At 32.1% G+C, this 24985-nt stretch overlaps 1 protein-coding gene across 2 annotated transcripts in view; it reads left to right on the top strand.

Annotated features, from left to right (window-relative positions):
- The window catches only part of RPS6KA6 (ribosomal protein S6 kinase A6), a gene marked incomplete at both ends in the record, with an annotated part of 100116 nt that overhangs the window by 24805 nt on the left and 50326 nt on the right, over positions 1-24985 (top strand). The window contains 5 exons of one of the 2 annotated variants that reach the window (XM_080718623.1): positions 8015-8074; positions 14610-14726; positions 17633-17714; positions 18350-18430; positions 20416-20495. In XM_080718623.1, the coding sequence (XP_080574749.1) occupies positions 8015-8074; positions 14610-14726; positions 17633-17714; positions 18350-18430; positions 20416-20495 (420 nt within the window). The remainder of the gene's footprint in view (positions 1-8014; positions 8075-14609; positions 14727-17632; positions 17715-18349; positions 18431-20415; positions 20496-24985) is intronic. The other variant, XM_080718624.1, reaches the window with a different exon arrangement.

Raw genomic sequence — 24985 nt, 5'->3', positions numbered from 1 at the left:
TATACCATTTTACATTGTCACCAATACTATATAAAGGTTCTAATTTTTCAACCTCCATACCTCTGGTAGAATTATTTGCAAAAGTAAATGACAGGATATGTTTTGGGATTAGTCTACATTTGACTTTTATCTTATATATTTTTCATACAAACAAATCTGTCCATTTGATAATTCATGTTCAGAGGAGTAACATAAGATACTGAAATATCCTTGATTATTAAAGGAGCATGAAATTATGTTCTATGTACTGTGTTTATTAAGTTCGTAATTGATTTTTAGAAAGCAAGATTAATGACCAAAAATATAACTCCTTAATCTCAAGTTAATTAAAACCAAAATTAATTATGTAGCCATATCAGTCAAATAGTTTAACAAAAATTTGGCTCTGCTTGATTAATTTTCCTAGGTCACTTAGTTGGATATAATTTACAGTTTCATGTTTCATTTGCCAAATGAGAGTAAAGACATGAACTTATAAACAGACATATTTAAAAAGTATTAAGCCATAAAATCTGCCCCTAAAACTCTGTTTCAGGGGAGAATTTTAAACCATAGACACTTTCTTGATATTAGAGATCGAACACAGGTGTATTCTACCTCCAAGCTCACCTTCCTGGGCCTTTTACTTTTTAATTTGTAACAGGATCTCAGTAGGTAGCTGAGCATCTCTGTAGATCAGGCTGGCCTGATTCCTGTGATTCTCCTCTCAGCCTAAGTACTGGGATTACAGGTGTTTGACACTGTACCTGGCTTAAACCACAGACACTTTTGTCCAGTAATATTGATTATATTAGTTATGTACCTGAGAATAACAACTTACCACAAATTTAGCAGATAAAACCAAGATACTTTGATTATCTCATAATTTTTATGGACCAGGAATCTAGGTATGACTCAACTAGGTCCTCTTCATAAGGACCTACTTGAAACCTATAGTTAAGGGTTCTGGATCGCCTGAATTCTTATAGAGAGGCTTGAAAGGGGAAGAATCTACTTTTAAATACCTTCAGATTCTTGGCACAATTCTTTTGCTTGTGATTGTAGGACTGAACATCCTGATTTCTTGCTGATTGTTGACTGAAGTCTTCTCTCAGTTTTTAAGACGACCTGTAGTTTCTAGAGGATGGGCACCATTTCTTGTCGTGTGTGCTTCCTCAATCTGACCACTTATTTGAAGCCAGCAAGGAGAGTCACTAAAGTTCTTTATGATAAAATACAGCAGTGTAACTAAAATCCCATCAACTGGGCCATAGTTTTTTGGTTGGAATTTAACCATAACTTAAAATTCACACAGAGAGGATGTAAATTATCCAAGGGCATGAACACCAAGAGGTGAAGATCATGAGGCCCATCCTCAAGTTTGTCTGCCACATTGATAAACTATGAAAGTGTCTTTGTTTTCTTATAAGCTTAAATTTATATACTGACCTAGACTTTTATTCAAGATAAATAGGGGACCCACTTCTAAGTTTAGATCTATTTTGTTCAATTTATTTAAATAAAGTAAATAAGTTGAAGAACTTTTAATGAAAGATGTCAGTAGCTAATATGCAAATTCTAAGTTTAGATCTATTTTGTTCAATTTATTTAAATAAAGTAAATAAGTTGAAGAACTTTTAATGAAAGATGTCAGTAGCTAATATGCAAACATAAAGCTTACTTGAAACAAAAATTCTTAACACCATAAAATTTTTCAATATATTTTTAGCACTAGTTATACAAAAGTGATGATTTTGTTAGCTAGGTACATTTTGAAGATCCTAGAGACTAGTTTTAATTTTATGATAGTATCAAATTTGTTGTGCAAACTGGTATCTTATGTATGTTTTGTTAATCATAGTTTATATCACCCATATTTCTTCTTCTTTCCTACTTGTTCCTTCTTTGTATCTTTCTCTACTTCTTCAGTACATGTTTAATCACATGAGCTGTCACATTACCCCAGTGTTTAACACTAAGGAATAGATATTTATCATAGAATCATGGCCAGATAGTAGGCCTTTTTAAAAAAAATATTAAAGTATATATTTAGACAAATATAATATTATATACATATATATATGTGTGTATGTATATATATATACATATATATATATATATATATATATATATATATATATATATATATATATATACTTTCTCACATCACCTAGAATTTTAGGGCTCTGAAGAGGGAAACAGTTTTCTCAGTTCATTTTATCTGATAAGCTGTTTTTGTCAATTAGTAAAATATGATGTATTTGAAATGATCCATGTGATTCTTTGAGGTCAGGTGATTATAGCAACTTGATTTTGTATTTGTCCAGAATAATTGTGCTTTATTTTCTTTCTGATAAAACAAAATAATATTCTTCACTATACCATGAGAGAAGAGTCTGTTCACTAGGGCTTTGGAGTACTTGTATAAATTATTATTTCCTTTATAATTATTAATCAGTTTTCCAGAATCTTCTGTAGAAAAGTATTTCTTCTCCATCTGATACTTCATTGGGATAAATAACATGTTTGCTTTTATTTTCAAATTACAAATTACATTTTTTGTGGTACTGGAGGTGGAACCCAGAGGCTTTCTATCTTCGGGGTATGCTCCCAGCCCTAATTTTATATTTTACTTGAAAATAGGGTCTCACTAAGTTGCTGAGAGCCTCACTAAATAGCTGAGGCTGGCGTCAAACCGGCGTGATGCTCCTGTCTCAGCCTCCCAAGCTTGGGGATTATAAGCGTGCGCCACCACGCCCGGCTCAAATTACATTTTTGAAGTAAAAGTTTACTGTCCCCGAGAATTTCTGAAAATTTCTTGTTTTTTACATGGGTAAAATTGATCTGTTTTAGTAAAAATCAGTGAGTATTGTGGTCTTACATAGGAAGGAGTATTCTTATATTGAAAACCTGGTACCCCAAAGGTAGATGAAGCGGAAAGGATATAGTGTTCTGCTTCTAAATGCCATTTCTTGTGACTGAAATGATTTCCAGGATAGAATGATCTTTTTCACTCATTCAAATTCATTTTATTTCTAGTTCCTTCAGACCCACAGCTTCATGATAAATTAGTCATAAGATGGTATTAATAGGAAGTAACCAGTAGCTAGGTAACAGAGGATAGCAGTATTTTTCTTTTTCTATATAAAATTCTTTTTTCTGTGCACAACCCTTTTCATATGGACAATCCTTACAGTTACTTTTTTTATAAAATTTTAATTTTCAATTTTTTGTCTTATTGCCTTCTGGATAGTTTCTTTGAATGCTAAATTTTAATCATGGATCTGTCATATATTTCCCCCGCATTTTCTATTTGTTTTATTGAGGTAAGATGATAAGGTATGAACCAGGGAGAAAGAGCAGATTTAGTGGGGAGGGTCACAGATTCCTTTTGGTATTGATTATATTTGAAGCACAAGTGAGATAAACAAATAAAAATGTCAAGTAGGCAGTTGGCTATAAAGATGAGAAGCTCAGAAGTGTGGTCTCTGAATAAATGTGTGCCTAATCAGTATATTAGTTGCCTAGGGAAAGCATGTGGAGTGAAATGAAAAGGGGACTCTAGTGCATTTCCTGAGGATTTATAGTGTTTCAAGGATATAGAAAAAGAGCAATTAAAGAAATTGGAGTGAAAAAAATGAGAATGTGAACTTGCAGAAGCCAAAGACTCAAATAGGAGAATGTTCACTTGTGACATTCTGCAGAGAAATGAATAAGGACCAATATACCCATTAGCAAAATAACATAATTGTTTACTTCATTTAGTTTTCATTGGGATTTTTTAGAAGAAAGATGCTAGTTAAAGGATGTTCTGTAATTTACTTTTCAGTAAAGTTGATTGATTTAGAATTTTCATACAGTAAAGTTCATTCTTGTTCATGTTTTGGAGGCCAGTCAAATAGATCGTATTGTGTAACTACTACCACAAACAAGATACGGAATAGTTCCCTCAACCCACCACAGTTCCCACAAGGTGCTTCTTTATACTGCACCCTCACCCCTGTCAAGTACTCATAGTCCTTTATAGTTTTGCCTTTTCGAGAATGCTATGTAAATGGAATCACACATTATTTAGCCTTTTGAATCTGCCTTCTTTTATTTATAATATTTGATATTCCTTCATGTTATTGAATCTATCAATTATTGATTATTTTATTGCTTACTAGTATTCCCTATTCTTCCTGGAAACCAGTGATCTAAATTCTTTTCCTTTAGTTTGCCTTTTTCAGTGAAAAAGAGTCCCCCAATATTTAGCAATTTGCGGTTGGCTTCTTTGAGTTAGCAAAATGCTTTTAAGATTCATCCATATTTTCAGAAGTATTGATAATTGACTGACTACCTTTTAATTTTTATTTATTTATTTTTCATTGGGTACTAGTCATGGAACCCTGGGATGTTCTACCTCCATGCTACTTCTCCAGACCTTTTTATTTTATTTTTGTTTTACTTTGAAACAGGATCTCATTAAATTGTTGAGGCTGGCCTTGAAACTGTCATCTGCCTGTCTTAGCCTCTCAAGTACTAGGATTTTAGGCATGTGCCACCACACCCAGACACTCCCTTTGATGAGTAATATTCTTTTGTTTATTCCTTCACTAGATGAATGATTCATGGATTGTTTCCAATGATACTTATGAATAAAGTTGCTGTAAACATGTACAGATTTATTTGCTAACCTAAGTTCCTGTTTATTTCAGATTAATATTCTTTTACTGCTTTCTTGCCTTCATTATTTCTCATGAGGAATCTGCAGTAATTCAGTGCAATGTTTCCCTTTTGTAATTTTTTTTTCTCTTTTCATGAATTGTTTTCTATCTTTTTCTTTTTATTTACAGTAGCTTAATTAAGATATATGGCTTTTCTGTAATTTTATTATGTTTGGAGTTCACTGAGTTTATTGAAAGTGTAGATTTATGTTTTTCACCAAATTTGGGATTTACAGCCACTTTCTTTTAAAGATAGCCTTGTTGAGATTATAATTCACCCATTTAAATGTATAACTCAATATTTTATTATATTCACAAATAAATGCAATGATCACAGTTTTTATCTCATAAGTAAAGAACATTGTTCCCCTAGTTCTTACCTATTTCTCCATACCTATTGCCCTAAGCAACCGATAATCTATTTTCTGTCCTTATACATTTTTCTTTTCTCAACATTTCAGATGAATTGGATTGCCTTTAATTTTATAAGTAACTTTTTTGGTATCACTCTGTTTTTATATGATATTAATGGCATGGATTTTAGACCATTTGGTATTGTACCACAAGACTCTTACTGTTCACTGGTTAATTTTTTATTTAACATAATATTTGTATGTATTTAGGAAGTACAATGTGTGACATCTTGATTAGTGATTGACTTGGTAATGAGTTATCCATCACCTTAAATAGTTACCACTTCTCTTTGGCAAAGACCTTCAGATTCTTCTATTTTGGTAGAGAATGCAACATTGTTAATTATGTTCATTCTGTTGTGCCACAGAACAACAGAAAGAATTCCTCCCAATTTATTGATCTTGATATCTTATCCTTCCCTCTTTCCTCTTACTGCAGTTCTCCCCCGCCTCTGGTAACCACTATTCTACTTTAAACTCTCATGATATTGGCTTTATAGGGTTCAAATTCCATATATGAGTGAAATCATATAGCATTTTTCTTTCTGTGCCTGAAAATTTTACTTTTGTCTTCCAGATTCATCTGTATTGTTGAAAATGACAAGATTTCATAATTTTTTTTTACTGAATAGCATTCTATTATGTATAAATAACAAAATTTCTGTTTATTCACCTATTAATGGACATTTAGGTTGATTCTGTATCCCTCTTTATTGTACTAAACAGCAGTGCAGGTGTCTTTTTGACATATTGATTTTATTTCCTTTAGGAAATAAAAATAAACTAAAATAAAATCTCAGCCAGTGGTGAGATTGCTGTATCATATAGTAGTTTGTTTTAATCATTTTCACTTTCTTCATATTTGCATTATTTCTCCTTATCTAATTTCACTATTTCCTATTGTATCTGCCTTTTATTGAACCCATCCAGTATTTTTTTTTAGTTTCACATAATGATTTTAGTTCTAGAATTACTTACATTTGTTTTTTATAGTTTCTCTTTCTATGCTGAAAATGCTTTATAGCAATTCAGGAATATTTATTTTTATTTACAAGATCATAGTTATAATAGATGTCTTAAACTTCTTGACAGATATTTGAACATTGGAGACATCTTGGAATTAATACGATGGATTTGTTGGTTTTCTTTAGCATGCAATTTATCTTGCTTGTTTCAGACCCCCCAATTTGGACTCTCCCACTCTGGCTAATTGCCCCAATGTTAACTACTTTTCAGAACATTTGTGTCACTCAGTGTATGTGGCATTTCAGTGGTTAGTTTGAGACTTGAGCAATGGTTGATAGCACTGTTCAGTTCTCACAGTCTTTCTTCTTTTCTTTAATTGCATTCCCTATACATGCAGTTTGTTATTGAGAACAGGACTTGCATTAGTTCATACATACAATTAAGGGATTTCTTTCTGATATTCTGTCCTATTTGATTTCCTCCAAATTATCTGGTCCCCCAGAGTAATTTGTGCCGTCCAGAAATATGTGGTTCAAGTATCAGTCATTCATGCTGTCACATCTGTTGTACTTTGGGGTTGTCCTTAGAGTTAAGTGAAGAAGAGAGTGAAAAATTTAAAAGAGAATACCTCATACTTTTCTTATTACAGAGACCTCTTTACCTGCTTCCTCAGGACACACATAAGTTTTATCTTTGGTCAGGGCTTGAGTAGGGATGAGAATCAAAAAAGAGAAAGGGGGGAGGATTTAGAAAACTTAGGTTTTCCATATATTAGACACCCCAAAAGTGTATTTTATCTTGGTTTTGTGTCTACAAAATGGGATTTCTCTGGGAATTTTGTTCAAACCTACAGTACAGATACATGACTCAGCCTGTTCTTATTTCAACTTTAAGGGGAAAATATGAAAAATACATTCAGGGAATATATCACAGTCATTTTTCAAATTTTGATCTTCCTCCCTATTAATATTGTTTAGTTTCCAGAGTCCTTAGGGAGTTTCTTTTTGTATTATGTCTAGGTTTTTAGTGTATAGTACGGGTAGAGATAGACATAATGCGTTTATTTCCTTCTGGCTGTCATCAGCAGCTTTGTTTAATTTACTTTCTGATTTAGTTTTCTGTGAATTCTTTTAAGTGAGCAGTGATAAATTCATTCTTTCTAAGACAGTTTTTTATTGCTTAGTTTTCAAACATCTTAGGTCAGTGATTGGCATAATTTCTCCATAAAGGGCCAAATAATAAATATTTTAGGCCTTGCAGGAATAGAGTGTCTGTTACAACTGCTAATTTTGCTGTTGTAGTGTGAAAACAGTAATAGATACTGTGGCTATGTTCCAGGAACATTTTATACAGAAACAGGCAACAGGCCATATTTGGCCCATGGGTCATAGTTTATAGACCCTTAATCTAGGTCTCCTATATTTACTTTTTTCTTTAATTAGCAGTAAAAGAATAATTACCGAGTGAGCTTTTTATGTTTAACTTTATTTCTGTGGTTGATTATATCTGTCTCTTATAATTTTTCATGAAGTTTGAAGTGAACTTTCATGAAAGAAGAGGATTTTACAAAGTACAATTATATAAAACTCTTCCCATTCTAATATTTTCAATATTCACAGAGATTTCCTCTATAACCTTTTTTCATGTCATCAACTTTTGGTTTAAAACAATATTATTGAAAATAAATAGTTCATAGTATGTGATCATTGGTATTAACAAGACCATAAACAATGTGAAATGAAACTATAATGCTCTGAAAAAGCAGCATTCTTAAAGACAACCTGTGACTCATACTGTTCCTTTTCTAAGTACCTTCTGTATGCCCTTTATTATTATTTTTCAATAAGTGTTGACCTTGTTAGATTTTGAATGTAAATGACTAGGTTTATATTTTTCTTACCTATTACTTTTAATACTCTTGAACTTTAATTTTTGAACAATGTTTTTCAGATAAATGGTCAAAAAATGGTTGATGAACCAATGGACGAGGGAGAAGCAGATTCTTGCCTTGTAAGTATTTATTGTCAATGTATTAAGCAACATTTTTAGTATTTAAGGAAAGGTAATAATGGGAAAGGAGAAAAGCTTATGTCAGTTAAAGATACTTATTCAGGTAAATGGGTAATAAGCAAATATAGTAAATTCAGTTATTATTAAATCAACTATAGTTCAAAGTATAGAACAGATTTTCTTGTGGTGAATTTTTATGCATGGAATATTTGAATAGCTTTATTAAATATAACTTTCATGTGATTAGATTCACACATTTTAAGTACAATGATGTTTTATTGCCATTATATGAGTAACTGGACTACTCTACCATAGAATCCTCTGAATTAAAATAATAATACTCTTCAGTTTCAAGATAGGAAGGAGACATAAGCTGGAAATGGTGAACTATAAGATAGTCTGAAATAATTTAAAATCCATTTTCTGGCTTTCAGAAAGGATTAAATCTAAATCACTGCAGAAATTTCTAACTACTTTTCAAGAAGGTTTAGTTATTAGGTCATTCTATGCAAGGCCTATGTACTAGACCCTCATTTTACAAGTTCTAGTTTTATGAAAGTGTTCTTAAAATTTAAGGGAGTATCTTATTAATGTAGTCATCTCCATTTGTGTTGTAATTTTATGGCTGCCATTTCTATAGTTAAATTCATAGAATTTAGATTACTGAGATTTAGAGAGGTTGTAATATATAATAGGTGATAAAATTAGCAAGTAGTAAAATCAAGACATAAAATACAGTATGCCTTCCCTTAGGTTACCTGTGTATTGTGTAGACTGAAATAATTTTAAAAATAATGAGAGCACCATCTTTTTATTTAATTGTGGATAAAATCAACTTCAAATTATTTCTTTTATGAAACATATTCATAAGTGGATTTATATCACATGGAAAAAGCCTATAGATTTAAAATGGTTTTGTTCTTTTTATATACTTTTATTGGTGCATTTCAATCTCACATCATAATGTATTTGAGTGACATACAAGCACACAGTTTTCTCCTAGCTCCCTCTCCCCTACCCCTCAACCCACCCTCATACATGATTTTGACATTGATATTCTCACGTGTGTACATAATGTCAGTGGAAGTAATTCCTTTATTGATCCTATCTTTCCTCTTTCCTTGTTCCCTTCCCCTGCACCACCTCTCTAGTGCCACTGAAGTTTCTCCTCCATTCTCTGAAGTCCCTTGCACATATTAGAGAAAACATATTAACTATCACTTCTGTGACTGGCTAATCTCACTTCACTAAGTGTTTTCCAGGTCCATCCATTTTCCTGCAAATGACATAATTTGTTCTTCTGTACTGAGTGGAATTCCATTATATGTATATCCCATAATTTTGTAATCCATTCGTGTATTGATAGATACCTAGCTTAATTCCACAATTTGGCTATTATGAATTGTGTTGCTATAAACATGGATATGCACCTATCATTATACTCTTCTGATTCTAGTACCTTTGGAAAGATATCCAGAAGTGGTATAATCTGGTGGATACATCTCCAATTTTCTGAAGATTTCCACACTGATCTTCTTAGTGACTGCACTAATTCGTAATCCCACTAACAATGTAGAAGAGTTTGTATTTCCCACATTTTCCTAGTATTTATTGTTTTTTTAACTTCTTGATGATTGATATTTTAATTGGGGTTAGATGAAATCTTTATAGTTTTGATTTGCTTATCCTTGATTGCTAATGATGTTGAACATTTTTTCACATATTTATTGGCAATTTGTATTTCTAATTTTGTGAAATGTCTTTTTAGTTCACTTGCTCACTTTTGATTGGATTTTAGTGGTAATTTTCTTAAGTTCTTTTTATTTTCTATATATTAGTCCTCTATCAGAGGAATAGCTGGGAAAGATGTTCTCCCATTCCATAAGCACTCACTTTAGACTTTTGTTAATTTCCTTTGATTAGCAGAAACTTTTTATTGTGAAGAATGCCATTCCATTTATTAATTCTTTTTTTAGTTTTCTGAGCTTTGGGAGGTCTTTTTTGAGAGTACTGGGGATGGAACCCAGGGGCATTCTACCTTTGAGCTACACCCCCAGCCCTATTTTTTATTCTTTATTTTGAATTTGTTAATAATCCTCAGAAGTCTTTTGGTTGACTTCTTTTGAATCTTCTAAGTATAGGATCTTGCCACCTGCAAGTAGAGATTATTTCATTTCTTTCTTTCACATTTGCATTCCTTTGATTTACTTTTCTTGCCTTATCACTCCAGCTAGAATCTTGAGTACTGTATTGAAAAGGAGAGATGATAGTGGACATCCTTGTCTTGTCGCTCATTTTAAAGAGAATTCTCACAGTATTTTCTAATTCAGTATAATTTAGCTCAGTTTTAGATCACATGTTTTGAATGCATGGGGCACTGTAAAATAAATAGGTAGGTTTGAAATTTAGGTGTTGCCTATGTGGCCTGATGCTGTTTTGTGATTGTATGATTTTAAAAACTATTTTACTTCATCTCAGCTATGGTTTATTTAAACTTTATTTGTCATTTAGTTCCTTTTCTTCAGGTAAAACAAACAAAATTAAATGAAATGCTTCTCACCATATACACCTAGAATATGACTACAACTGTAATACACACTAATAACATTTTTATATATCTGTATTTATGAGGAAGGAGAGTTTCAGATGCTGAAATAGAGCATTATGATAGTAAATATTAATGAAGATAGCCTTATAAAATCTGCAGAATATTAGGCAATAGACAAGAATAGGGTGGGGAAGCACATGAAATAAGAAAGACCAACATTGGAAATGATGACAGAGAACGGTATCTGATACTTTGGCTATAAAAAACCAAGTTAGTGGCATACAAATAATAAAACACCTCTGAAATAAGTAACTATATATGTGTGTATATCATTTATATTTGTTTATCTATATAGGTTTATTGATCTTAGCAGTACCTAAGTAGTGTTTTTCAGTCCTGGACATGTATTAGAATCATTTGATTAAAAGTACATATGCCTGAGCTCTGTTCTATTTCTACTGAAATGTAATCTCTGAGGTTGGGAGCTAAACAAGTATATAAATTAGTAGTTCTTTTACAAGCAATTCTTACATGCAGCCAGAGTATTATAAACTACTATGTACTTAAAGGCAAACAAGTAATAATATTGTCATTTAATATACAGTAGTTGTTTGCCTGGGAATGTATTATTCATTTCAAAGGTAGATGGATAAGCACTAAATTAATATTAGCATTTTAAAAATACAAATTCTGGATTTTACGTTCTTCATTTGTATTGAATGTAACACAGCATAATAATACTGGTGGTGAATATATGAAAGTTTATTTATATTCCTCATACTCTAAGGAAAATGTTTATTTTATTACAGTTAGAAATATTATGACAAAGTTAGTAATATTCCAACACAGTTCCACAAGCCAGAATGAATATCCAGCTTTCCTATGCTAAAATTAATTTTTAATATTTTTTCTATTTTTTGAAAAGTATTTAACATAATTCTTTCTAGGTCTGTCCATTTAAGCCAGATTCAGAAAGAGTCTGTACATAGTCTTTCATGGAATCTAGAGAGAGTAAAGAGAAAAAAAGGAATCTCATGAAAACATAAGCGAGAATATTTGTATAGAGTAAAGGGACGAGAGGGAGGAGGACAGGGCAAAGAGAGGTACTGGGGAATGAAACTGATCAAATTTTGTTGTATACATAACAGATTTGCAAGATTGAAACCTATTATTCTGTATAAATAATATGTACAAGTAAAATCAAATACATTTTTAAAATTTTTTATTTTTCTTATTTGTTTTTTTATCTTTGAAATATGTTATTAATATACTCAAGGTCTCAATGTTTCAATAAATATAATGCAGTTATTACTAGAGTCAAGCAGATTATCGTAGCCATTGTTTCACATACGTTTTGTGTATGTTTGGTTAGATTATTTATTTATTTATTTATTTATTTATTTATTTATTGGTACTAGGGATGGCACCAAGGGGCATTCTTCCTCCAAGCTCCACTCCAGCCCTATTTTTTATTCTTTATTTTGAAATAGGATCTCACTGACTTGCAAAGGGTCTTACTAAGTAGCTGAGGCTATCCATGAACTGAGATCTTCCTCTCTCAGCCTCCCAAATGCTGGGATTACAAGCGTGTGCCACCATGCCCAATGAGAGCTGTCTTTCTAAAAAATATTTTTCTTCCTTCTAATTTTATAAAATTGAGAGGATTCTTTGACTTTCTGCTCCTAAAGTTAAAAAAAATACTGTGTTAAACATTAGTAATGTAGTGATGAATAGTGTAATACCTGAATTCAAGAAGTTCACAGTCCAGTGGGAAAGAAAGACAAGATTTTAAGATACAGTATAACTGTATTTTATGCCGACTTTGTACTGGAATTAGTGGTCTTTCTTAAATAATAACATTTTCCTGTTAAGTGCTCTAAGGTGCTGTTGATGAAAATTGAGTTATTTTATTTTTAAAAGATGAATATCTGTAGATTTTAGTAAAGGATATAAGGGGCATCAAGCATTTTCATTTGGAAGACTTGTTTAGTTTTGGCTAAAATAATTATAGTAAAGTTGTTTCCTAACTTTTTAAATACTTCTTAAACTGAATCTCATTATCATGTACAATTACAATAAACTTATAAAAATTATATATATAAATATAAGACAGGAGAGGTGGCACATGCTTATAATCCCAGCTTTCAGGAAGCTGAGAGTGGAAGATTGAGGTTCAAGGACAGCCTTAGCTACTTAGGCCCTCTGCAACTTAGTGAGAACCTGTTTCAAAATAAAGAATAAAAAATAGGGCAGGGGGTATAGCTCAGAGGTAGAATGTCTCTGGGTTCTATCCCCAGACCTGAAAAAAATATATAGAGAGAGATAATTTCAAAAAGTATAAAGATTAAAAAACTGATGTCAGCCGGGTGTGGTGGTGCATGCTTGTAATCCCTGTGCTTGGGAGGCGGAGACAGGAGGATTGTGCAGGTTCGAAGCCAGCCTTGCTGTCTTAAGAGACCCTGTTTCCAAATAAAAATATTTTTAAAAAATAGGTCTGGGAGTGTAACCCGCAGGTAGAAGGGTTTCCAGGAACCCCAGTACCAAAAAAAAAAAAAACCAAAAACAAAAACTGATGTCATTCTTTTGATGATTTTAAATATACCAGGTACCTAATGTACCTTCTTAACCATAAAATAGTATATTGTGTTGAATATAAAATCAAAGGCTTAGGAGAGGACCTTAGATACCCATCAACAAAACCCCTCTGTTACATAAGAAAACTGAAGTAGAGAGCATTGTGAGATTTGGTCAAGGGTGCTGAGCTTATGTATGGCAGAGTGATGAGCAAAACAAAATATTTTTGCCATTCCTCTAGAGCTCTATCTACTAGATAAAGCTTCCCAAACTTCCTGCTTTGAAAAGCAATAATAAGTTCATAATATGTGGTATAAACTCAGTATACATTCTTACGGTTGCAATAAAAAATGACAGAGAAAGGAAGACTTATTTTCTCATAATTTTGGAGATTTTACAGGTTCAGTCCATGTAAGACCAGGTATGTTGAGCTCAGCACATGGCAGCAGGTAGCAGGTAGCAGGTAGGAGAGAGAGTGAGAGAGAGAGAGAGAGAGAGAGAGAGAGAGAGAGAGAGAGAGAGAGAGAGAGGGAGGGAGGGAGGGGGAGGGAGGGAGGGAGGGAGGGAGGGAGGGAGGGAGAGAGAGAGAGAGAGAGAGAGAGAGAATAAATGAGAGAGAATGAGAGAGAATATAATCCCCAAGACCACACCCACAGAGAACTCTTCTTAGCAACCCCTTTTCTCCATATAGTATATTGACATTGGCATTGGTCTTCTCACATTTGTACGTAATGCCAGGGGAAGTATATTCTTCATTGATCCTTTCTCTCCCCTCTGTACCTTCCTCTAGACCACTTCTCTGTCTCATTATATAAAGCAATGTTGTGAATCACTGACTACTTAAAGAGGTCTTATGAAATGATATATAAGAAACATCCATTGACATACTTAGAGTTGATTTTTATTAATTTTTGATTGATATATTAATTCCTAATACCTAAAATTCCTCTGCCTGTGTACTTCTCTTGAGTACATGATTATTAAACATTAAATTATTCAAGAACATCCTTACCATCCAGACCGGAATTAACATGGTATAGTGGAAAGCTATCTAGATTTCTAGAAATTATGATTAACTAGACATTTGAACTTAAACTCTGTCTCAGCGAGAGGGTTGGGGGATATATCTCTTCAGTATCTGTTAATTTTATGATTTGGATGATATATCTCTTCAGTATCTGTTAATGTTATGATATGTAATGGATCTGATAATGTTATGATATGTAATGGATCTGAGAAAGTCATGGTGGTTATCTGTATGCTAAGTTAGAAAAAAGGGCCATGATATTAGTAGTTCATAGAACATTGCTTAGACTGAGGCTGTTGGGTATTATATGATTTGTCTTTCAAAAAATGGAGCTAATCACAAGGTGTTCGGTCTATATTTGAAAATTGTTTAAATTTTTTTTATAGGATGAAGGTGTTATTAAAGAAATTCCTATTACTCATCATGTTAAGGAAGGATATGAGAAAGCAGATCCAGCGCAGTTTGAGTTGCTCAAGGTTCTTGGTCAAGGATCATTTGGAAAGGTAATGGATATTTTTTCTACATTCGTTTTTCTTCTAAACATTTAGCAAAAATGTATATACATGCATCAAAATCTGATAACCGTGTCATTTATAAATTTCTCAAAGGATACACACATAGCTAACTCTTTAAATCTATTTCTCTTGTTCTCTTATTCATATTTATTTTCACTTCTCTGTAATGTTAAGGTTTTCTAATCCCAATGGTAGTTTGATTTTTATGATGAATGGTATTCCTTGTTGCCATGTTCTTCCTGGCCCAAACACAACTTGCTGTCTCCTGATGATTTCATCTAAATCTCTTAGCTCTGTGTTAGAAGTTGGAATTTTTGTCTTCATTCATGAATGAATGTATGAGTTAATCTATCATCTGTTACAGCCAAATAGAATGACAATGTATAACATAGAACAAAAGTTGGTACTAGGAGATATGGATTATGTGAATCTCCTGCCTTTAGGAATTTAAATTTTAAGAGAGAAAGCAGAATTGAAAAAAATTAATTCACATGCCCATTATTAAAATTTTTTATTAAGTTCTCAATAACATATATTTCTTCCATTTCTGTCCTTCCTACACCTGAAACTTAAGACATGAAAATTATTTCATACATATAGTAAGTAACATCCTTTAGGAAAGTTAAGGGGGAGAAAGATAATTAGAAACTACTAATATAATGGTAACTGAGTTTGAGTTTCAAAGGGGAAATGTAAGAGAATTGAGGAGTGATTATTTATAGTGCTCTGAAACATTTTAAAACAAAGGCATTTATTGAGTACTAACTATGTGCATAATACTTCTATGAGCAGAATATAAAACTTATTGTCTTAAAGTAACCTGCTTGATATGTATGTAGTATAGACTATTATACGTGAAATATATAGAAGCATTTTTAGGACACAGGACAAAATGAGATGGACTATAGCTTGGCAATGGATTGTTACAAGAAGATGTATGAGGACAGGGAGATAGGACTTCAACAATTTGCCAGGAGAGACAAAGTCAAAGGGGCTACTAATAGATTGGTGTTTCTGGTGGGTAGAGGTGGTTTTAAAAGTGACCTGTAGAGTAAGCATGTATACTTTGAATTTTTTTTTTTTTGGTGGTACTGGGGGTGGAACCCAGACGCTTTCTACCTCCGGGCTATACTCCCAGGTCCATTTTTTTATATTTTATTTGGAAACAGGGTCTCACTAAGTAGCTGAGAGCCTCACTAAGTAGCTGAGGCTGGCTTCGAACCTGTGTGATCCTCCTGTCTCAGCCTCCCAAGCGCAGGGATTACAAGCGTCCACCACCACGCCCGGCTACTTTTAATTTTTAATGTTTCTGAAATTGTTATTTTAACTATTTTGTACTCCTCAGCTATTTTTATGATGTTTATTTTAGAAGAACAGAAATTAATTTCTTTTATATACCAAATGTATGCATATTTGACTTAAATGACATCACACCAGGAAAGCATTTCAAGCCGTTAAATTTAATCTTTATTTATTTGATTTAATTATTCATGTATGCATTTATTTTTTCACAGCCTTGTTCTATAAAGAATTTAAGGCTTTCATAGAGAATGCTAAATAAATTAACATTAAATGTAAGTGGCAAAGTTGTTAGAATAAATATCAGAGCAAGAAAGATTGGATGAAGCTAGAAATTTTTGTTGTTCAAAAAATGTATGACTTAGGCCTCTAAGTCTTCTAGAAGTTGGCCAAAAATGAAGACTTGAGTTTTCTGGAATATATTATGAAGAAACTGATACATTCACATATATGACTATTGACAGTAATCTTTAAGGTAGAAACAAATGAAAAAGACAAGGAAAAATTCTCTCGTGGCTATATAAAGAATGCTGTATAACCGTGAAAATTTTTCAATAACATTTTTACATTAACTGTAGAAACATGCTGACAAGTTATCAATTGTAGTCCTTAAATTCAGGGTACACTTAGCTTTTTGTAGGAGCTTTGGTTCAGCAAGATATTACTAAATCTCTTTAAAATTTTAATGTTAAAATATAAAATAGTGATCTTGACGAAGTTTATAAACCGAAGAAATATTAAGGAGGTGGCTTTTTTTGCTTCTCAGGAAGTGAACATACTTGCTTGTCATTATTACATCATTTGCGTAGGCATTGTGTGGGTGTGACTTGTTATATGCTGAACCTATTCAGGAATTTGGCCAAGGCGGTGAATCAGATAAGTGTAGGAGCAATTCCAAGAAATTTTGAGCTGCAGAATTGTCTTTAAGTTTTCTTCAAAGTTTTCATTGTTAAAAGTCAACAAATAGGATTTCAGCTCATATAATGTGTTGTGACATTAAATGTCTTTATAGTCTATATAATAGGGAAAAATACTGATAAGATCAATTAAGTTATTCTTTCGATAAATAAGCATTATGATCATGAAGGGTTCATATAAAATTCCTTATTATGCATATTAAGTATAATGCTATTAATGACCATTATAAGAACATAGAAGAACAAAATTATGTCTTTTGCAAGAAGATGGAAAACCTAGAGAACATTATGTTAAATGTGATCAGCCAAGCACAGAAAGAGAAAGGACATATGTTTCTTCTAATAGGCCCAAACTAAGGGAGTATTGGGGATACCAAAGGGACTCCAGATAATGGAGGGGAAACCTCAGCAAAGCTGAAATGGAAGGGTAGGAGAGAAAGAAGGCTGAGGTTGATTAATGAAGGAGCTACATGTGAATATGTGTATAAGTATTATTGTAGCATGGTCAACCTGGACACTCAGTGTTGGGAGGGGGGAAGGGGAAACAACGAGGTGGGGAGGGCACCAAGCACAGTCTGAATGTATGCCATTTTCAGTATGATCAAAATAAAAATAAATGTAAAAAATAGAAAAGAATGACTTGAAATATGAATTTTACTTTTTAAAATTCCCTCTTAGGTTTTTCTTGTTAGAAAGAAGACTGGCCCTGATGCTGGACAGCTGTATGCAATGAAGGTGTTAAAGAAAGCTTCCTTAAAAGGTAAGAAATTACAAAGTGCATTGAAGCTAGATTTTCTAAAAGTTCGTTTTAAGATATATGCTGTGCATTTCTTTTATGACCGAAATAGATGCAGTTTCTTTTAGTATTAGCACATGTTATATTTTAGTAGCCAGCAAGTGTTATTTTTAGGACCTGATAGACATATATGACTTAATTAGGTGAGACTGTACCTCAGTAAAAATTTAATGCGAGGAAATGTGACATATTTCATTTATGACAATCTGAACTCATTATTTTTTCAAATTTTTTTCCTGTTTTACCTATGTTGGTATTGTCTATTTAGAAAGAATAACCATCCACATACAGTTTATACTATTTACTTGTACCACTGAGGTTCATTTTAATTAATAAGCTCATTTGAACAATTAAAGACTAATACATAATAAATGTATATTAGTCAATACATATTTGTACCACTTTAACCCATCTCTAGGTATAAATTTAATTACTTTATTTTCTAAATATATGGTTATTATTATCTGAGAATATATAGAATGGAAATTCAGGTAACCATAAAGTTATACTTTATATTTTTATGCTTGATTAGTAGATTATAGATTGAATATTTACTTAAATTATAAAAATTTGTAATATATTCTGTGTGTAAATTTTAGTTCGTGACAGAGTTCGGACAAAGATGGAGAGGGATATACTGGTAGAAGTAAATCATCCATTTATTGTCAAATTGCACTATGGTATGTAGTCCTTTTTTATTTAGAAAATTGAAGAAAATTAAGATTTCCTTTCAGATAACATTATGACAAAATACTCCAAGCTTGTATAATAAATCAAAAGTGTAAAAATGTATTTATTTGAAATATGTATCAATATCTAGCTTTCAGTTGTGCTTCTTTCATTGTCTAAGTTGATTAACTTTTCTAATGTAACAAGATAGTGTGTTCTAGTTTCTTGCCCAGTGGTATTTCTAGAAATTACCATTTCTAGTATAGTAATTACTAGATATTTCTATTACTAAATATTCTATTACTAAATATTACTAGATATTTCTATACTAGAAATATCACTAGAGGTAAAATCTCTAGTGATCTTAGGTGATATACTACTGTGATAATTTATGTAAAGCATTTGTGTGTTTATTTATAATGACCATATTGATTATATTTCCTGGTTTTGTTCAAGAGGATCATATAGTTGCTTATATTAGTCTGAACTTTTTTTATACTTAGGAGGAACAGATTATCAATAAGAAACACTGGGCATAGTGGAAAAATATAAACTTTGTAGTCAGACATTTCTGAATTTGAATCATGGCTTCATTGTTAATTTAATACATGGATGAGATTGTGAAGTGTGGCTTCCTTGAGGAACTAATGATAGATGGATCGATGGATAGATAGATAGATAGATAGATAGAAAGAATTACATTAGTGGTAGTCTACTATTGTAATTTTTTTTTTTTTGGTGGTACTGGGGTTCCTGGAAGCCCTCCTTCCTCCGGGCTACACTCCCAGACCTATTTTATATTTTTGAAACAGGGTCTCTTACGCCAGCACGGCTGGCTTCGAACCTGCGCGATCCTCCTGTCTCCGCCTCCCAAGCGCGGGGATTACAAGCGTGCGCCACCACGCCCGGCTACTATTGTAATTTTTTAAAAATTGTTTTACTGATGCATTGTAGTCATACATCTTAATGGGATAAAAGACTTGTGGAGACATGCATGCACACATCATCCAATAAGTTCATACCTGTTTTCCATCCCTACCCTCCCCATCCCTCCTTCTCATTGTTGGCTTAGTGATTGACTTTGATGTTTGTTTCAGTGCATCATGTGCATTAGAGAGTTTCCCTCTTCTCCTTTCCCATCCCCTCAGTTAGATTAAAAGTTAGAAGCTATTGATTTCATTCTTAGTGTAATTTTGACAACAGTATGTTAAAATATTTACATATATATCTATGGGTATGTATATGTAGTCATATACAAACATTTTTATGTGTTAACAAATACTTGTACATATTTCTATCCGTTATTATTTCATTCCCTATTAACAGAGCAGCTGTATCTAAGGACCTCCTTGAATCTTCACTATGCCATTAGATTAATCAGTAAACACCTAGAGTATTCAAAACATTGGATTGAATGCAGTGGGATGTGAAAGTAAAACAGTCTCTGACCTCAGGAAATGTATAAGCTATGGGGAACACAGACAAGTAAATTCATTAATTATAGAAATTAAAATGGAATAAAAAGGCATAAATAAAGCGCAGTAAGATCTCAAAAGAAGTAGCAAATAATTTTGTTGTGGATAGACTTAAGGATAAGATTGAGAATTGTAGAAAAGGAAAACTCTTGGGAAACTTTAAAGAGGAGATAGCATTTTTGTTGAGCTTTGTAGAATGAAAGCTTTGTAGAGTTAAAGCTCAGAAATCTGTAGTAGAACATGATACTTCATAAATCAGGAAAATGTTATTGATAAAAGTTTCAGCGTAAAGCCACATGCAAAGTTGATTATGTTCAAGGACAGAATTTATAGCTATTTTAATACTGGGTTAAGTGCTGGTTTTAATTTTAAGATAATGTTATCCAGTAGTGGAATATGTAAGTAAATACTTAATTGCTTTATATTGTGATAAAATTATAAGCATATATATTAACTTAAAGTACATTAATCTTTTTAAGCCTTTAAGAATGTTATATTACTACATTATGGTTTCCAATTAGCCTTTCAGACTGAAGGGAAGCTGTATTTAATACTGGATTTTCTCAGGGGAGGAGATGTATTTACAAGATTATCCAAAGAGGTGAGTATCTTTAACTTTTTACTGTATTCTTTTGAAACAGAACTGAGAAAAATCACATTTTTCTTATAGAATTTTTAAATGATACTTATTCTTTGTTTCATTGTATAGTTTTTAATTGTGTGCCAGTTAGTGGTGTTTTATATCTGCTTATCATGCAGATCATATCAGTGTGCTACTCATTATTCTCTAAGACACAAGAGCTATATGACTAACTGGATGAAGTAGATAGGAGCAAGCCTAGGACTTTGGCTACTCAAGCTAAGTGAATACTTCTGAGTAGTGTTTAATTTATTCATTAAAATAGTTTTATTAAGGTATAATTGACATACAATAAACTACAGACATTAAAGTACACAGTTTGATGATAAATTTTGACATTCATGTAGACCTTTGAAATCATAATTTAAATAAAAAGAATTAGCATATCTGTCACCTCCAAAAGTTTTCTTATGTGACTTTGTAATGCCTCGTTCCTATCCTAACCCCACTGAATCTGCTTTCTGTCACTATTTAGTTTGCATTTTGTAGGAGTTTATGTAAATGGAATCATACAAAATAGATCAGTTCTGTTTACTTTAAATCAGCATAATTGCTCTTATTCATCCATATTGTTATATGTATCAGTAGTTCATTCATTTTTATTGCTGAGTAGTATTGCCCATTGTATGGATACACTATGATTTCTCTATTCACCTGTTGATGGATGTTTGAGTTGTTGCAGTTTTTGGATATTACCAATAAAGCTGCTGTAAACATTCATGTACAAGTGACTGTATGAACATATGTTTTCATTTTCATGGGTATAGGAGTATAATGACTGGAACAGATGATATGTGTATGTTTTAACTTTTAAAGTCACTGGCAAACTGTTTTCCAAAGTGGTTATGTAATATTTACATTCCTGCCAGCAGCTTATAGGAGTTTCAGTTGCTTCACATCTTTGCCAATGCTTGGTATGGTCAGTCTTTTTTAACTTTTAGACGTCTAATAAGTGTACAGTGGTATCTAATTGTGGTTCTGAATTTCATCATACTAAGTATGACTAATGATTATGAGCATCTTTTCCTGCACTTATTTGCTACCTTCTTTGGTAAAATATCTGTGTAAACATTTTGTATATTTTAATTGAATTGTTTGTTTTCTTATTGAGTTTTGAGAGTTCCTCGTGCATTTTGGTTTTAAGTTCTTGATCATATATTTGGTTGAAAATATTTTCTTCTGGTTTATCTTTTCAGTCTCTTAATGGTATATTTTGACAAGTAGAATTTTTCAATTTTGATAAAGACCTATTGGAGTTTTTTCCTTAACAATTTGTTTTAATGTCATATTTAAAGAATATTTTACTCATCCCAGATAAAGCTATTCTCATACATATTCTAGAGGTATTTCAGTTTAGGAGGTTTCACATTTATATTTCTGATCCATATTGAATTCATTTTAATATATGGTTGTAGATATGTGTTGAAGTCTCTCCTTGCATATAGATACCCAGTGTTCTTTCATCATTATTGCAAACTACTATCCTTTCTTCACTAATTACATTTTTGTTGAAAATCAATTGATTATATATGTGAAGGTCTACTTCTGATTACTATATTCTATTCGTTGATTCATTTGTCTTTATAACAATACCACACTGTCCTAAGTATTGTACTTTTATAATAATTTCTTGAAATCAGGTAGTAAAATCCTTGAGCTTCTCTTTCCTTTTTGGAAGTTTCTTTTTTTTTTTTTTTGGCTTCTCTAGTTCACTTGCATTTCCATATCTATTTTCAAATCAACTTTTCACTTCCAAAAAAAAGCCTTCTGGGATTTTGATTGTGATTACAGAGAATATATAGATCAATTTGCAGATAATTGACACTTTTTGTACTCCTATTAGTGCATTATCATCTCGTATAATAATTAAATTATAGTGATAGTGACATGCATGCACATAGTACATGGTAAGCTTTTCCTGGCTCCCTCCCCATTGGTATTTTCACATATGTATATAATGTCAATGGAAGTGATTCCTTCATTAATTCTCTCTCTTCTCTCCCTCTGCCCCCTCACCTTCCCCTAGAGCACCTCCCTGGCTCCACTTTAATTTCTCCTCCATTATGTGAAGTCCCTCAGGTATTCTGATGACTTCCTATCTTTCACATATATATGACCCTTCACTTTCTGTGCTGGACTACTTTGCAATCCCATGCCTATCTCTGCTTTCTACTTTCCAAATGAGATGTCCGTGGAGCTATTTTTAGTCCTCTACTCTGTCCTGCAAATGATTCTGTCAAATGATTTTTCCCATATTTATTTAGATATCATATGTTTTATTCTTTAGCTTATGAAAATGGTAAATTAAATTAATGGTCAAATGTTGAACCAATAATTTGTGGATACACCTCATTTTGTCATGATGCATTATATCTTTTGAATATTGTTGGGTGATATTTGCTAAAAGTTTAATAATTTTTGCTTCTGTTTTCAAGAGGGAAATTTGATCAAAATTTCCTTGTAGTAGTTTTATCTGTTTGTGGTATCATCATCTTATGACCTCATAAGATGAGTTAGGTGGGATATTTCCTCTTTGACTTCTTTGAAGAGTGTGTGTAGACTCAGTGTTAATTGTTTTAAAATAACTGATGCACTTCACTAGTGATTCCATCTGAGCCTGAAGGTTTCTTTAGGAGAAGGTGTTTATATGCAAACTTGATTTGTATTAATAGACTTAGGGCTGTTTCTTTGGTTTGTTTTTGGGTGAGCTTTTCTAGTTTGTGTCTTTCAAGGGATGTACATTTAAACAAATATATTAGCATAAAGTTGTTTATAATAGTCCCTTCTCTTTCTTTTTGGTACTAGGGACAGAGCCCAGGGGCATTCTACCTCTGAGTGACACCCTATTCCTATTTTTTTTTTTTTATTCTTTGTTTATGAAGTAAAGTCTTACTGAGTAGCTGAGGATGTCCGGGAACCACGACCCTCCTGTCGCAGCCTCCCACATGCTGGGATTACAAGTGTGCACCACCACACCCGTCTCCTTTCTCTTTTCTATAGCTATGGAATAATTTAGTGATGTTACTGCTCTCATTGCTAATGTTGGTAACTTATGTCTTTTCTCTTTCTTGGCCTGCTAGAAGTTTATCAGTTTTTTTCTTCTCAAAGAACCAGGTTTTGGTTTCATTGATTTTTCTCTATTTTATCACCATTCTCCTTTTCATTGTTCCATGCTTTAATCTTTATTATTTCTTACTTTTTGTTCTCCTTACTTCTGTTTCTTTGTTTTTGTTTTTAAGATGGAAGCTTAGGTTATTTGTTTGAGGACTTTCTTCTTTTCTAGTGTAGGTATTTAGTGTTATAAATTCCTCTCTAAATACTGCATTAGCGATATTGCACAAATTTTGTTATTTAGATTTTTATCCTCATAGTTCAACATGCATTATAAATTCCTTTTACTTATTTGACTCGTGGGGCATTCAAAATGTATTATTAAATGTACTTATATTTAGTTATGTTCAAGTACCTAATACTGCTTTCTAATTTATTTTCATTTTTGTCAAAAGTATACTTTATATGGCTCGAATTTGCTTCCATATACTTATATTTGTTTTATGCTTCAGAATATGATGTATGTTAGTAAATACTGCATGTGCTTTTGAGAAGAATGCGTATTGCTGTTGTTGAGTGGCGGAAGATTCTATAAATGTCAATTAGTTCAGGTTGGGTAATTGTGGTATTTAGTAAACTATAATCTTTCTAATTCTCTATTTGATATTTTATAAGTTAAAAAGTTTGATTGATACACAGTACTTTTATATGTGTGTGTATATATATCCATAATTTTGAAACAGGTTAACATCTTTGACTATAATTATAATTTGTGTATTTCTTGATTTCTATCTATTTTTGCTTCATATCTTTCAAAGTTATGTCATTAGGTGTATATGCCTTTAAGTATTATTCTATCTTGATGAACTGACCATTAACTTGAAATATACTTTGATATTTATATAGGATAACTAGATGCTTTTTGAAAAACAGTACTGACTTTGTTTATCTTTCTCCTTACTTAATTTTAGTCAGTCCGGGTCTTTATATTTTAATGTGTTTTACTTAAGAACATATAAACTTTCCTTGTTTTTTTATCCAGCTGAAAATCTTTAATTGGGGTGTTAGACCTATTATACTTAATATAATTATTAATATGGTTGGGATTAAATCTACCAACTTGTTCTGTATTTTCTTTTTTATTTTGTCTTTGTTTCTTCTGAGTTCATAATTATTTTTAAAGTTCATTTTTTTCACTTTCATTGGTTTGTCAGTATTAACTATAAAACCTTGTTGTGTTAATTTAGTAGTTGCTTTGGGGTTTACAATTATTTTTAGATTGGAGTCAGGCAACTATGGTATTTAGGCCAAATTTTACCAGATTTTCTTTGAAATAAAGTTTCATTGGAATACAAGCATACTCACTTTTCATTATCTTTCAAGCTTCAATAGCAGCATAA

Source organism: Muscardinus avellanarius (genome assembly GCF_963383645.1).
Source record: "Muscardinus avellanarius genome assembly, chromosome: X".
Lineage (NCBI taxonomy): Eukaryota > Metazoa > Chordata > Mammalia > Rodentia > Gliridae > Muscardinus > Muscardinus avellanarius.
This window is presented reverse-complemented; position numbering and strand designations above follow the sequence as displayed.